At 35.3% G+C, this 16856-nt stretch overlaps 1 protein-coding gene across 7 annotated transcripts in view; it reads right to left on the bottom strand.

The window, feature by feature from the left end:
- ZNF280D (zinc finger protein 280D) overlaps positions 1-16856 on the bottom strand; it is a 117608-nt gene that overhangs the window by 20677 nt on the left and 80075 nt on the right. For 4 of the 7 annotated variants that reach the window (XR_001369444.2, XM_006163824.3, XM_006163825.3 and 1 more), the window contains 3 exons: positions 15971-16089; positions 15787-15823; positions 1956-2001 (listed from right to left, as the gene is read on the bottom strand). Coding sequence is in view for 6 of the 7 variants with exons in the window: in XM_006163824.3 (XP_006163886.1) it covers positions 1956-2001; positions 15787-15823; positions 15971-16089 (202 nt within the window). In the remaining variant the exon portion in view is untranslated. Of the gene's footprint in view, positions 1-1955; positions 2002-14820; positions 15188-15786; positions 15824-15970; positions 16090-16856 lie in introns of those variants that run through there. The other 3 variants (XM_014582246.2, XM_006163826.3, XM_027766415.1) reach the window with 2 other exon arrangements.

The raw sequence follows: 16856 nt of genomic DNA, 5'->3' as shown, positions 1-16856 counted from the left end.
AAAAATCACAAATTATTAGAACTCAATCAAATAGATAACAAAAAACCTTCCATTTTTAAAAACAAATTAATTTGTAATTAAAAGCCCTTTAAACAACAAAAAACTTTCTATGGTATAAAATTAAGCTGCTTGGAAAAAGGTAGTTACTGGGATCAGAAGTTAGTGTAATAGCTATGTCGCTGGACTCCCACATAGTCGACCGCGGTTCGCGTCCGGGCCCGGTGGCTTAAACTCACGCCGGGCGAGTGTGCGTGCATGCCCAAAATCCCAAGAGGAGAATGGAGGAGAAGGGATTGCAGCGTGGCCATCCCCCCTGGTAGGTGATTTCTCGCTTTCTATCTCTCTGTCTGTCTCTGTCTGGTGAGCGCACGTGCCCTATAGCAAAAACCTCTCCAAAAAAAAAAGAAAAAAAAAAAGAAAAAGGCAGTTACTGGGACCAGCAGTTGGCATAATGGCTATGTCGCCGAACTCCCATGTAGTCAACTATGGTTCGAGTCCTGGACCCGGTTGCTTAAACGGGCGTGTGTATGTGCATGCCCAAGATCCTGACAGGAGAATGGAGGAGAAGGGACTGGCGTGGCCACCTTCCTGAGGAGGTGATTTCTTGCTTTCTGTCTCTCTGTGTCTCTGGCTTTCTGGTGAGGGCATGTGCCCTATAGCAAAAATCTCTCCAAAAAAAAATAGAAAAAGAAAAAGGCAGATATTTCTGCCTAGATTTCACTTATGTACTGTACATTACTAAAATACTGTTCAAAAGGTAAGTCCTGAATCTGCCTCACTTCCTTATACTAAAAAGCAAACAATCTTAAGTAATGTCAAAATAAAATGACATCAGAAAAGCAGGCACTTGAACAAAAGTATTTCTATACACCTCTATTAGACTCTCTTGTAAATAACATTTACACAAGAATCCTGAGTCTTATATTCAGAATACCTGTTTAAGGTAGCAGAAACATTATTTAATATACACTCAAAATATTTCTGTTTTTAAAATTAGTTAAAATCCTTTGACATTTAAAAAATCCCAGAAAATTAATCATCTGGAAAAATTAATTTTCCCAAGGGCCAAATTATTGAGGTTTTCCTGATTACACAATATTTAGTTCATAAATGTATATCCATTACTCACTAGCTGAACTATAGAACAGCAAGTAAAATATATGACGTCTCTGTCAAAACAAAAAGACCTTACAATTTTACGTTAGGTTATTTTTCTTTCTTTTTATTTATTTATTTTTTGAGAGGTTTTTGCTATAGGGCGCATGTGCTTGCCAGAAAGACAGAGAGAGAGAGAGACACAGACAGAAAGCGAGAAATCAACCCCTGGGGGGATGGCCAACCTGCAATCCCTTCTCCTCCATTCTCCTCTTGGGATCTTGGGCACACATGCACACGCGCCCAGCATGAGTTTAAGCCAATGGATCTGGGACTCAAACCGTGTTTGACTACATGGGAGTCCAGAGACATAGCCATTATGCCAACTGCTGGTCCCATACTTAGGGTTTTTTTTTGTTTGTTTGTTTGTTTGTTTTTGAGAGATTTTTTTGCTATAGGGCACGTGCACTCGTCAGACAGAAAGAGACAGAGAGACAGAAAGCGAGAAATTATCCCCCAGGGGGGATGGCCACGCCGAAATCCCTTCTCTTCCATTCTCTTCTCGGAATCTTGGGCATGCATGCACACACACCCGGCGTGAGTTTTAAGCCACCAGGTCCGGGACATGAACTGCAGTCGACTACAAGGGAGTCCAGCAACATAGCCATTACGCTAACTGCTAGTCCCTAGGTGTATTTTTATATATAAAAATTTTAAATATAAATTTTTCTTCTGATAACGTGCCAATAATTACTACTGACATATACATGCATAATAAAATAGAAATAATAAAAGAAAAATTACACCAATAATACCTCCAAAAGTATAATCTTTGAGGTATGAAATTAAACATACTTTACCTTAGACACTGGTTCTTGTTCCTTAGTGAAAGCTTCTTTTTTAAATCTTGAAAATAAAGTAAGTATTGAACATTTTATTTTATACATAAAATATGAAAGTACTTTCGTGTGCTTAAAATAAGTAAAATGTAAATCTAAACTGATGTACACTTTGCACTACAATAAAAAAACTTCTGTAAATCATTTCAAAGTAAAAATGAACTGCAGGAGAATAAATAGCAAATTCATAAATACACTAAATAAATGAAAAAAAAAGATGTTTACTTTCTTCTCCTCTAAAAACAAAAGTATTTAAGAAAAGCTCTCTTTGCTAAACAGAATTTAAAATAAAAACATTAGCACCTTAGTAAAACAGTTTCAAAAAATTTCCCTTTAGAAATAGTTCATATGCTTATACATGTACTAGAATTTACTATTATAGGGCTTTAAAAATGAGAGAAGATAAAATATTTTTATCTACTATGAAATTCCACATGATGATGTCACTTTAATATATACTGGGTCACCAGAAAAGTCATGATGCATTTTTGCATGGAAAAACATAGAAAAAAAAAAAGTCATGACTTTGCTGATAACCCAGTATCACTATTGAACTACTCTGAAGGCACAGAATTAATGTAGCTGTTTGAAGGACATATTCTCTTAAAAACCTTTTTAGGTACTGGTCAAATATTCACTATAAATCTTTCAAAATTCTTGACTACTAAAGAATATTAATTACAATGTATTATAACATTAACAAAGATACATGTCATCTAGAAAATCTTGTAAAACAATAAACATAAGCTAGTTTTTCCAAAGGATCTTATTTTTGAAACTGGTAACAACTATTATTTGTTGATATTATAAATTCAATTCAATTTTAATATGTATAAGTAAGGGGTCTACCTGATCTGAAATGCCACTAATCAAGAGAAAAGTGATTTATAGCTTTATAAAGACTCAATGGCTATTACTATGGAATAATACAGTTAACATAAACAACAATATTGACTTAAACTTCATGGATAAAAAGTAAAGATATTTAATAGCATAGAAATGTCAGCCACCCTAAAAGCTACTCTCGTGGTTAGTCAATGAATATGCATATATCTTATCTTTTTTATCCATTCTCTGAGGGTATGTCTAAAATATTAGGCCAATAACTGATTTACTAGCTTATAATAATTAACAGTATAAACTTACTTATTTGTATTTTAATAATTACATTAAATTGCAAACAATTTAAAAAAGATTACATCCTGGCCTAGCCATGGTGGTGTGCACTACTAAGGTGCTGTGCTCTGCAGCTGGAACCACATGGGAAGACCAGTTTCAATTGCAGATCCAACCTAAAGTCCAGGTGTGGGAGCATGCACCTGTAATCCCAGTGAATCAGAGGCTGAGGCAGGAGGATAGTGAGCTTGAAGCTGGCCTTGGTAACAGAGCAAGACCCTGTCTAAAACAACTGGACAGGGTGGTATACATGAGTAGTCCTAGCCAGGAGGTTGAAGAAGAGGACTGCAATATAACAAGCTCTTGCTCCAAAAATAAATAAATGTTGTCCTTTTTTGTAGAATAACTATGTTGGGGGACCAGCAGTTAGCGTAATGGCTATGTCACTGGACTCCCACGTAGCTGACTGCGGTTTGAGCCCAGACCCGGTGACTTAACTCAGGCTGGGCGTGTGTGTGTGCGTGCCCAAGATCCTGAGAGGAGAATGGAGGAGAAGGGATTGCAGCATGGCCATCCCCCCCAGGGAATGATTTCTCGCTTTCTCTCTCTCTGTCTCTCTCTGTTTGTCAAGCGAGCACATGCAACCTATAGTGACAAGTGCGACCTATAGCAAAAACCTCTCAAAAAAAAAAAAAAAGAATAACTATGTTGGCAGTGTATTACAATAATTTACAACTAATATGTTAAACTGAAATGAATAAAACTTGCACAAAAAAAAATTGACAAAGCACAAATGTCAATCATTCTGGGGGAATAAAGTTTCTGTAACTGAAGTATTTAATACTCAAGGATGAGATTATATCAAGTGTACAGTATGTCTTTTAAAAAGTATATGGGAAAATAATAATTTTTAGAATAACATGTATAAACAAGTAAGAAAACATAAAATATCAGTCTAAAGAAACAAAAAGTTGGGGCAGACAGGTGGCGTGGTGTTTAAGGGCTCTGGACTCTCACATGGCCAACCATAGTTCAAATCCCAGACATGGCATCTTGCTCTCTCTCTCTCTGTCCCTCTCTAATCAAATTTAAAAATAAAGTTAGATAAAATAATTCTTAGAAAAAAAAGAAACAAAAGCAAATATTAAATTAATGAAGTTCTGAAATAAGTTATGCATATTTTAAACATTTTTATTTCCAAGCATTTAAGCGTCATAAATCCAGTATGAAAAACTGTAAAACAAAGTGGTCACAAAGCAGTTAAATAATTTACGATTTTTCCTTTCCAGTCTACTATTAAAAATGTTATCAAAGACCTTATATTTTTACAAAAAAAAAAAAAAAACACAAAAAATCCCACAAAAACACATGCAAATCATTTTCACATATGGCTACTACAATAAGTTAATTTTATGCAGCAATCAAAGAAAACCATTAAGCATGTTTAACTATTATTGCAGGCATTATAATTGGGGAATCTGAGTCCTTTTAATATCTCTGCCATGGAAGTTGTTGATTTTTATTACTCTTCATTTTACCAGCTCAAAAACTGATAGGGGAGAAAACAAGTTACTGAAATAACTATTGGATTGTTGGAAAACTCATGGTGTATTTTTTTCTATGTTTTTATAGGAAAAAATAAATCATAACTTTTTCAACAACCCAATAGCATTAAGAGGTCTATGATTATAACCTTGTTTTGTGCTTTTATAATGCTAATATTCTCTTTAAAGGATAGTAAAATGTTTAGAAAAATATAAAAGAAAAATTATAAAAGCATACTATAAATTTCAAATTGTAAGTTCATTGGTAAGATATATAATAATTTTTGTAACTATAAAAATATTTTGTCAGATTAATAAAGTTTTTGTTCAACTCCCAACATATCATTAACACTCCTGGAAAAGAAAAAAGTTACTCTTACCTGTAACACTTATTCATTAAAGATACCTGCTGAAATAGTCATCACTTGAGATATTCAATTGCTTTGGTAGAAGACAGTGAAATTTGTTAAGCTCAAAGTTCTGAGCTAATGACCTGTCATTAGGTAATACATCTTTCACCTATGAATACTGTGGTTTATTTTTATAAAAGAATGTAGTATAACATTTAGACCAAACACTGTATAAAATCTCAATGTAAAGACAACAGAAGGACTGGCTGGTGATGGATTTCAAAAACATTAGCAAAAAAGATAGCAAATAATTTTTCTCCTCTATGGAATTCTGCTGAAACAGATCTTTCTGATCTATTTCTAAATGACTATCCTTTACCACTTAAGTATAAAATAAATGTCCCTATCTTCATTTTTCTGCAGGTCACATAAACCAACAAAGGCTACATATAAAGTGAATATTCTAGTCAAGTTATACTACTATGTCCTTTTGAGGTTTTTTCCATACCATAAACACCATAGAGTAGGGGGAAATATTTAGATTAATTTCAGCTAGATCACATTCTTTCCAGTACCATTTAAAAGCCAAAAACTTTAATGCTGACTTTTAAAAAATGTATCAATTTATTTGTAAACATAACAAACAAAAGCTGAAAGACTATACAAATCTGTAGCAAAATTAACCACTTTCCACTTAAATGTTCAGGACTAAATTTAATATAGGAATCATCTGAATAAGAAATAGCAGTAAACCGTCTAATGCACCATTTCTGATGATTTTTCTGTGAAGTGTTGATATATTTATGTGTGGAAAAGGTACATGAACTATACACTTTTAACTGTTCCAGTCCAAAGCTCAAAAAGATAGTGTCTCCTCTCAGAGTTCATCATTAAGAAAACATACTGAGGGACCAGCAGAGAGCATAATGCTTATGTCACTGGACTCCCACATAATCGACTGCGGTTTGAATCCCAAACCCGGCGACTTGAAACTCACACTGGGCACATGTGCATGAATAAGGAGAAGGGATTGTAGCATGGCCATTATACCTGGGGGGTGATTTCTTTCTGTCTCTCTGGTGAGCACACATATTCTATAGCAAAAATCTCTCAAAAAATATTGAAGCAAATATGTAAAGGATGAAGAAAAGTTACAGAAAGGAGACGATGAGGGGCTATACAAAGAACTGAGCCAACTATGAGGGGGAAAGAGGCACACAAGCAGGGGAGATACTATGGTGAACTTGGTTTTTCAGGAAGGGAAGGAGTTTGCAAGGCGGGGAAGGAGATCCGCACCGAAGCAAAAGCAAAAGCAAAAGCAAAAGCAAAGATGTACAAAACAAGATGGCAGTGATATGAGAGCCTGAAATATAGGGTACAAAGGAAAGTAGTCAAACATAAAATGGGACAGGCAGTGGGCCACTTCAAGGAAAGTCTTGATTGCCATTATTAAGGACTTTTTGCTAAAGCGCAAAAGAAATATAAGGGACCAGCAGTTAGCATAATGGCTATGTCACTGAACTCCCATGTAGTCGACCATGGTTTGAGTCCCGGACCCGGTGGCTTAAACTCACGCTGGGCGCATGTGCGTGCATGCCCAAGATCCTGAGAGGAGAATGGAGGAGAAGGGATTGCGGCGTGGCCAGCCCCCTGGGGGGTGATTTCTTGCTTCCTGTCTCTATGTCTCTGTCTTTCTGGTGAGCACACATGCCCTACAGCAAAAACCTCTCCAAAAAAAAAAAAAAAAAGAAATAAAAACGAAATATGATAAGAAAGAGAAATAACGGTATTGGTAGAAGGCATATTCCAGTCAGGGAGTGCAGTTAAGAGACAGTTAAAGGCTGTCTTGACTAAAACAGCCACAGTGTCAATGAGAAAAAGAAACCTTTAGGGAGGTGATAAACAAGTTAAAACCAAGAGAATATAAGTATCCACTAAATAAGGAAAAATGAAGAGAACAAATATGACCCTTTAAACGTTTGCCTTGTGTACATCTTCCTCATATACAATTCTGACCATTACGTCTATTCACGTAACTTAGTTAACTAAGTTAACTTCCAGAGCACAACTCTTCCATTTTGATTTTCCAATCAACTGACAATTCAATTCAGAAATATCACAGTTTATTAAGATAGATAGATTTGAGCTCCAATAGATATTACCTAATCTTCCCATCTCATAGATGAGAAAATCTGAGGACTGAAATCGCCAAGTTAATAAAGTCATTAAACAACACAACCTGAATAAAATGTGTGAGTTTTGCTTCAAATTTCCATTGCACTGCTGCATGGCCAATTCCTCTCCTGTGAATCAGGCTCCTTTACTGACTGATCTCTCTGCCTCTTCATGTCTTCCACTCTAAAATATTCTGAGCATCACTGCCAAATTAATCTTACTAAAAGACCAATTCATACTGTTCTTTCCTCAAATGTTCTACTATGTGTACATCACAGAGATACTGCTCTGAGATTGGGAGGCTAGGTTACTAAACCAAACCTATGATCATGTCAATTGCCACCTACCTTTCTATAGAAAGAGGCCTTCACACTGAAGCTCAGTCCCCACTAATTCCTCAGCACATTTGGAACCGTAAGTACAACCAAAGAAGCGACAGAATACAGATTTGGTAATTTAGTCTATGAGACAGATATTCTGCCAAAATTTAAATTGAGGCTCTCCATTTAACTGCTATGTGACCTTGGAAAACTTATTCAACTTACCTTTTTACCTCAGTTGTCTCATTAATCAAATTAGGTCAATAATAGTACATATTCATAAATTTATAAGAATTAAATGAGTAAATAAATGCAAAATACTTAAGAGTGCCTAGCGCATTTTATGTGCTCAATAAATGTTAGCTATTGTTATCACCATTGGTAGAACTTAAAATCAATCTTCCTTCTGAGAATTTGCCTGAGTGTCCCACATAGGCTCCTTTATCACACAAATAACTCAATGGAAATTCTGCCCATCCTTCTGCCCCACTTTTGAACACAATAGACTCCCCTTAGGACTAGCTGTATTTGCTCTAGTATGAAATGATTACTCATTTGTAAACTCCTGGGTACAATTCGGTCATCTAAAGTTAGGAAGGATGGTGCAGGAAAATCACCATAGATAAACAGAAAGAAAAACAAAACAAAACAAAAAAACAGGTGAAGACCGAGACATGGAATCAAGAAAAAAAAGTTTGTATATAAGAATGTGAAGAAAGGGACCAGCAGGTGGCATGGGTTAAGGCGCTGGACTCCCACATGGCCAACCATGGTTTGAGTACTAGACCTGGTGGCTCAAAAATCACACCAGGTGCACATGAATGCATGCCCAAAAACCCAGGAGGAAAATGGAGAAGAAAAAATTGCAGCATGGCCATCCCCCTTCTTAACCCTGGCCAGTGCACATCATATGGTAAAAACTTTAAATTTTTCTTTAATTTTAACTAATTAATTTTCATACATTATTACTGTGTTTTACAGCTATCCTGCAAGAAATTATCACATTTATCTTACTGCTGAAAAAGTGGAGGCCTTGCTAACAAGGTTATTTACTCAAGACTGTGGAGTTGATTAGATTTAAATCTAGTATATAAACTTAGGACTATCTTATTTCAAAACTACCTTCCTTTCATAACACCATATGTATGGTAAATATATATTTTTCCGCATGGAGGATTAAAAACAATAGGCTTCTATATTTCAATAAATGATACAGAAAAAAAAGATACCCAGCACCCTCTCCAACATTGTAGATGATACTATAATTTTCAAGTGGTCAAATACCAAAGTGACAAGAGTGAGGTGGCAGAACATTCTCAAATTAGAGAGGTAGACTGAAAGTTTGAGATGAACCATACTGTGTCAAGTATAGGCAGTATAATTTAAGGGAAATTCTGACACTATTTATAAAGACATTTAAAACTAAAATAAGCATAGGAATGTTCACAGACAATCCCTAAAAACATAAGTTTGGTAAGCTTTATATACTAAAAATCTAATGGTATGAGGTAGCCTTCAAAATGTACATGGAAAATGCATATTATAAAAAAAAACTATCCATGGATTTCAAAATTTTGTACCCATATAAACTCATACTTGAATTCCATTTGTCCACAGACTTTCTGAAGTCCCCTTGTATGTGTTACAATAACTAAATGACTTATGAAAATAGTGTGGGAAAGTTAGAATAAAAAACAGGGTGAAAATGAGATTCTTTATGAATAAAATACAGGCAGAAATAAAATCATGAGGGTAACCAGAAAATAACAGTAATAGTGATAACTTTATATTTGTATAGTGCTTCCTATGTGCTAATAGCTTTCTAAGTACTATATGTATATAACAAACTCTTTAATTTCCCCAGTATCTTATGAGTATTTTGTTATTTGTACTTTACAAATGAATAGAGCATAGAAGCCACAAGGACACTCCCATCTAGCAAAGGAACTCCACACAATCAACTGCAGAGCCTGTGCTGATTTTTAGCCTTTAGGGCTTAAGAGGGTTTCATACCCAGCTGAGAATCAAATCCCCTAATCTTAATATCCAGGAAGACTTCCTAAGTCTATTTAAAAGAAAGAAGTAAAACTTAAGAAATAAGCAACTTCTTAAGAGATGATATAAGGCTGATAGGTTTTATTAGGCTGAAGGCAGTCATAGTTTCAGAAAAGTAGGTGACTGGGTGGACCAGTAAACCTAGGAGTTACAGAGAGAGGAAAGAAATACTTCGATTAAGTTTCTTAGTGTTAAAGCATGTTTGGTGACTACACCCTGCAACAAAAATACTCCTTGCTGCTATAATCAGGGGCAGACAAGGTTCATAACTGATGTGTCTATAATGTATTTCTAAGATTTCTACAAATAATAAAGAAGATACCATTTTCCCTAATATATTTTCTAAAAATAGGAAATGTATTTACTAACATCTAGTTATAAACTCCATTTTACAAATGACTCATGAACATGAATTAAATGTCTAGAATTCTTTCTTAGCTGTTTCCCAATTAAGAAAAATTGAAAAATGATAAACCTGGATTGGCATTCTACACACTATTCTATGGAGATCGATGTCAAAAAGACAGTATCAAAGGAAAAAAATTCCAAGGCTAAATAAATATTCCCACAGATTTATAATAGATTTCATCTATTACATGAAAATTCTTTTATTAGATAATTATTTAATTTTAATTTGAGTTTTCTAAACTTATTTGACCATGGAACCGTGTGTGTTTGTGTCTCCAGATCGTTTATAAATTACAGACATTAGTTTCACTATTCAGAATTTGGCAGACACTGACTGGTTACCATCTTTTATTGAAATACAGGAAAATTACTTTTACAAGAGTAGATGTAGAGTAAAATGTGCCTAAGAGTAATATGGACATTTAATCTCCTCAAGGGTAAGAGTCCCCATTTCTGCTAATGGGGATAGGGACAGGTGGCATTCTAAATTCATCTTCTCGTAAGAATAGATTATGGTATTTAGGTATAACCAACGTCAAGTAACAAAACCCCAAGGCAAGTCTGTACCCACGTTTTGTGAACAGGATAGCTGAGGCTCCGAGGACACTGCTACTGCCCTGGTTTTCTCCCATGTCACAGGTCACATATTCCTTGTTTCCTATGTCAGTTCCTCTCATTGCTGTACTTCTTACTATCAGTCCCCAGAGCTAATCTGTGGATGCTGCCTATCTCTAGTAGGACTGTAGCCCTTGGTGATCCCAGTAGCTTCATGACTTTTATTTTTTTACTAATTTTTAAAAATTTCAAGACAATTGTACATTCACACATAGTTATTAATATAAGAAATAAAAGAGATCCCCTATGTACTCTCTCTGTCCAGTTTTTCCCCAATGATAAAGTCTTGAAAAACTCCACTACAAAATCACAACTGGATGTCACTAACAGACGGTCCACTAATACCACATTTAGATTTCCCCAGGTTCACTTGTACTCATTCTCATGGCATTTTAAACATTAAATAATATGGCCTACAGCACTCTCCTAAACTCACATAAATGACTATAATATTTCCACCTGAATTTTTAAAAAGAATTATTTAATGTATTAATTCTTCTTCTTCTTTAATTCATTATAGGTTATGTATGCTTACCAGAGAAAGAGAGAGGGAGAGAGAAAGTGAGAAAGCAAGCTGCCAGGTCTGAGACTTTAACCACGGTCAGCCATGTGGGAGTCCAATGCTTTAACCACCATACCCCACCTGCCTGATTTAAAACCAAAACCAAAAACAAAAACAACTCTTTCTTTCTTCCAGGAGCAAGAGAAACACACAATCCTGGAATACTCAGAGAAGTCTCCAGACTTGAAGCTGGAATTTCCCATACAAGACTGCCTTGCAGAGCACTGCGTTTCACTGCTGTGCCCCCTTGGATATCTAGCAGGTATCTCACACTAAAACATATCTCATACCAAAGTATTCATCTTCCTGCCAAAATCTACTTCTCCCACAGATTTTTCCATCTCAGTAATATCAATGCCATCTTTCCAGCTGCTCAGATTGTAAGCTCTAAAGTCATCTTTGATATTTTTTCTTACACTTCATGTTTAAACTATCAACAAATTCAAAATATATCCAGTATCAAACCACTTATTGCCTATACTACTTGCATCAGAGCCTAAGCTGCCATCTCCTACCTGGATTATTACAATAACCCCCTAAGTGATCTCTCTGATTCTACCCTTGTTCTTCTACAGCTATTTGTAAGATAGCAGCTAGATGTTTTTCTTTTCTTTCTTTTTTTTTTTGAGAGGCTTTTTTGCTATAGGGCGCGCGTGCTCACCAGAAAGAGAGAGACAGAAAGCATGAGTGTGTGTGTGTGTCTGTGTCCAGACCTTTTATAAATTACAGACATTAGTTTCACCATTCAGAATTTGGCAGACACCGACTGGTTACCATCTTGGAATCCTGGGCACACATGCACATGCGCCCGGTGTGAATTTAAACCATCTGGTCCGGGACTTAAACTGCGGTCGACCACATAGGAGTCCAGCAACATAGCCATTGCACCAACTGCTGGTCCCAGCTAGACATTTTTCTATATTTAGGTTTTTTGTTTATTTTGGTTTTTACTGAAGCATCCTCCATTTAAAATCCTCTAATGACTCTTCATCTCAGAGTAAAAACCAAATTGTTTACCATGGTACATAAGACCTTATATCACGTGGCACATAAGTTGTTTCACACCGCATCACCTAGTATTCTCTCTGTTGCTTACTCCATTGCAGCCGAATCGGTCTCCTTGCAGTCCCTTGAATCAGACATTATCCCACGTCAGGGCTTTTGTGCTAGCTGTTCCTTGTCCCCAGAGTGCTCTTTTGATCTATATCCAAATGGCTGACCTCCTTGCCTTCTTCATGTCTCTATTGACATGTCATCTCTCAGTGAAGCCTACCCTGATCACCAAATATAAAATGGCAGCCATCCAACTCCTATCACATAATCATTTACCTCACCCTTCCTTAACTTCATTTATCTCCATAGTATTGACCACTATATATTTATATATTTATTTACTTTTTATTCTTTTTTTTTATTTACCACTAAAATGTGAGCTCTCAGTGGGCAGACATTTTAGTTCATTTTTCTACCATCTAGAACAGAGCCAGACACAAAGTACACACTCAATAAATTATTACTCGAAAAATAAAGCCTAAAGAGACAGGATATTTTGCCAAAACATGACAAAAGCAGGGCAAGAATCCAAATCCTTGTAGTTTTAAGATCTGTTTTTCTAAGAACAGTGATGGACTGATACTGAACCAATCACACCTTTTATTCAGTGGTAATCAAAAGCACACAAGTATGAAATGGCTCTTTCTGATCAGGCGAATAAACTGTTTTAAGTAACTTGATAGTAAGAAGGGGTCAGACTCAAGCTAAAACTCATTAGCACCAAACTATAATGCTACTAACTGCCTATAAAAAGCAAGCTTTGTACTGACCGCCTTAAGGGATTTTTTAAAGCTATTTTTAAAAAAATGAATTTACAAGTGACAAAACTTTTAAGAGTTTATATTTTAATAAAATTAACTTAATGGATATTATAAAAAAACAGAATCCTATGAAAAATCAGAAAGCAGTACTCCTACACTGCAATATCATGCTTTTGAACTATGACCAAGTTAAAGTAAATATCTATAAATGAACGTAAAAGTAATGTTAAAATGCAAAGTTATTTCTAAGCAACATTTTTTTTAACACTGGATAGAAAGAAGGTATGTGACAAAACTTCCTAGACACACATAAGGAAAGAGAAACCAATGTATCACCGAGTCCGCTACTATAAAATGCCACTTTTGAAAATTCTGGGGAAATCTATCAATCACAGTAATTTAGTCTAGAAATTTAAAACTAATGGGTTCAACATTTTTATTAATCACATTACCTAGGATGTGGTCATCTAAACTGGCTTTAAATCTGTTCCAAAGTACAAATAAAGTTTTCATTTTAGAGTAAAAAACCTACAACTGAGTCATAATTTCAAAATCTGCCAATCCTTATGATTATTAAGGTCACAAAAAGCATTTTGTTAGTCTTCAAAACTCTTATGCAGTAAAGTGACATTTTAATTTTTTAAAAAAAGTATTTATTTAATTCCATTTGCTATTATTATTTATTTTTAAAAAATTGACGAAAGCGAGACAGAGAGAGAAAGGGAAAGTGAGAAGGCAAACTGCCAAGTTTGGGACTCAACCATGGTCAGTCATATGGGAATCCAGTGCCTTTAACCACCACGCCACTGACTGGCCCTGACATTTTAATTTTGCTAGAGGAAAAAACTGCAAGATGCAGGAAGGAGATAGAGCTTTCTGTCTGAAGGCCAAGAAATAAGGCTTATGCACAATTACTGAAAAAATGTTCTTATTTATAGGATAAAATCTATACCTTTTATATTAAATTATTTGTCAGCAAACAATTTGTAAGGTATTTAAATGATATAATTTTTTATTAAAATAAAATATTATATCAAAACTATTTTGTAGATCTATATTCAGTGTTAACTAAAATAAATGCTGATTTAAATATATATTTATATATGTATTTTATATATATATAAACATATACATTTATATATATATAAATATATATACACACACACATGAAAACATATACATTACTATTTACCATACATATTTTTAAGTTGCCAGGGCTAGGATTAAAATCACAATAGATCATGTGGGCTCTTTAGCTACTAGGCTACATGACTGGCCCTGGTTACCATATTTACATTTTTACTATGCTACTTTTAACCAAAGAACTACATTAATGGCTAAATAAGCATTGTGTAGTAGATGAATAAATATGCAACTTTAAAATTTGTTTTTAAGGTTTGCAAGATAAAGCTTTGCCAATTGTCTTTATATCTTAGAACCTACAGTTATTAGAATAATAATAAACCTGAGAGAGGAGAGATGATATAATAATATCTAATGATCTCAGCAGCAGCCAAATTACGAAACTACAAATAGGCAGCTACATAAAATCTAGACAGAATTCTACAGAATCTCTCAGAGTCCTTAAAAAAACAAAGCAAATATTAAACAAGTTTTTAAATAATAAAAAAAAGACATCAATAATTTGGAGAACCTAAAATCGAGCTATTAAAATTAAAAATATTTGTCAAAAAATTGAAAATTACAGTTAATACTGGGTAATATATTTTAAATGACAGTAACTATAACTGAAGTTTTGGAACATAATTGTAGAGACCTGTTGTTCCAAGGACATGAAAATAGTCATAGTTTCCTAATGACCAGAGTTTTGTATTTCGTGGACTGCGTGCTAGAGGAAGATTTAAAGGCAGCAGCCCAAATGACTGAACTTCAACTTGGATGTTGAAGCACTGATCTGATGGGCTTTTCTTGATCATAAATGACCCATAAACTTAAGATCAAGAGCTGAAGCTCCCAGTGGGAAGTATACTCAATTTGGAGGGCCTTGAAGCCATCTCTGGCCAATTCAGCATCAGCCTTAGAGGAGGCTAGCCATGTAGGAAGAAAATCTCCCCAAGACCTGACTTCTTAAGGCCACAAGCTAGAGCAGTTCCCATAGTCAAATTATTCACATTCCTTGGAAAGAGAGAACAGGCATCAGTTGTGTCCATCGAAGAGGGACACTGTCTAGGTGAACCCTGGACATTTTTGATATCTCTGGGCTGCCTCTGCATCTGAAAAATAAGAAAAATAGCACAATGACAGACAACAAATGAAGAAAGGGACAATCACCTGGCCTAAAAACTTAAGACTTATAAGAAATTAAGCAAGCAGACAAAACAGACAAAAAGACAAACAATTATATCATTTGGAATGTATTATTCTGAAGGCCAGGACAGCAAAAATAAATAAATAAATAAAAGAAAAAGAAATTAAGAAAAGACCATAGCATCAGAAGTTATTTTTAGAGAGAGCCAACTAGAGGGGAAAAATATATATATTAAGATATGTCAACCTGACACAAAGATAAGGTGGAATAAGAATCTAGTCCCATTTGAAAGCTGAAAAGAGCTGAATGAGAGCTAGTGTCATGAACTTGGCTGCTTAACTGCCTTTGTGTTAGAAAACATCTCAGAACTTTGAACTTAGGAAATTCCAACTTGTCTTGCACCAGGTCATGAGCTCCATAGAGCAGGAACCTATTTCAACAAGCAGCTTTAAAAACAAAAAACAAAAAACTTTAATATTTTTCACTCCTATTAATGATACATTTAAAAATGCAATAGTGCTAAAATCCATCAAATAAAATGCACTGAGTAAACATTACACTTACTCGGAAAGATGCTCAGAAGTTGGGATACAAACAGAAACTGAAATTAGAAGAAAAGTTTTACATTTACCACCACATATGAAATATAATGAATGAGAATAATGATTCAGTAAAGAGTCCATATGGTGGTTGACCAAAAATATTGGAATTAATACATAAATCCAAAATGACAGTTATATATACATACCTTTCTCTAGTACAACTTGGCAAGTATGATTTTCATGTTGAATTAAGTGTGTAGCCATAGTATCTAAGCCAGAAACATCAGCTAAGAAGTCACAATTAAGGCACACTAGATTAATGCCCCTAAAAAATAAAATTACATAAATAAGCAAAAAATATTAGAAGATTTAAAAAAAATTTTTATGAAAATCCACACACAAGTGCAATGATTATTTTTCAACCAATTGCTTTTTTTTTGGAGAGGTTTTTGCTGCAGGGCGCGTGCACTCGCCAGACAGACAGAGACAGACAGAGAGACAGAAAGCGAGAAATCACCCCCCAGGGGGGATGGCCACAACACAACCCCTTCTCCTCCATTCTCCTCTAGGGATCTTGGGCACACATGCACACGCGCCCGGCGTGAGTTTTAGGCCACTGGGTCCGGGACACAAACCGCGGTCGACTATGTGGGAGTCCAGCGACATAGTATTTTTAAAAAGTGGCGGGACCAGCAGTTAGCATAATGGTTATGTCACTGGACTCCCATGTAGTTTACCGCAGTTCGAGTCCCAGACCCGGTGGCTTAAACTCACACCGGGCGCGTGTGTGTGCGTGCCCAAGATCCCAAGAGGAGAATGGAGGAGAAGGGACTGCGGTGTGGCCATCCCCCCGGGGCATGATTTCTCGCTTTCTGTCTCTCTGTCTCTGTCTAGCAAACACATACAATGAGTGCATGCGCCCTATAACAAAAACCTCTCCAAAAAAACAAACAAACTTTTTTTTTAAAGAATTAATTAACTTTATTTATTTATTTATTTATTTATTTTTAAATTTGATCAGAGAGGGACAGAGTGAGAGAGAGAGAAAAAGTGAGAAAGCAAGCTGCCAGGTCCGGGACTTGAACCACGGTT

This window comes from Tupaia chinensis, unplaced genomic scaffold, assembly GCF_000334495.1.
Source record: "Tupaia chinensis unplaced genomic scaffold, TupChi_1.0 Scaffold143231_1, whole genome shotgun sequence".
Taxonomy (NCBI): domain Eukaryota; kingdom Metazoa; phylum Chordata; class Mammalia; order Scandentia; family Tupaiidae; genus Tupaia; species Tupaia belangeri.
This window is presented reverse-complemented; position numbering and strand designations above follow the sequence as displayed.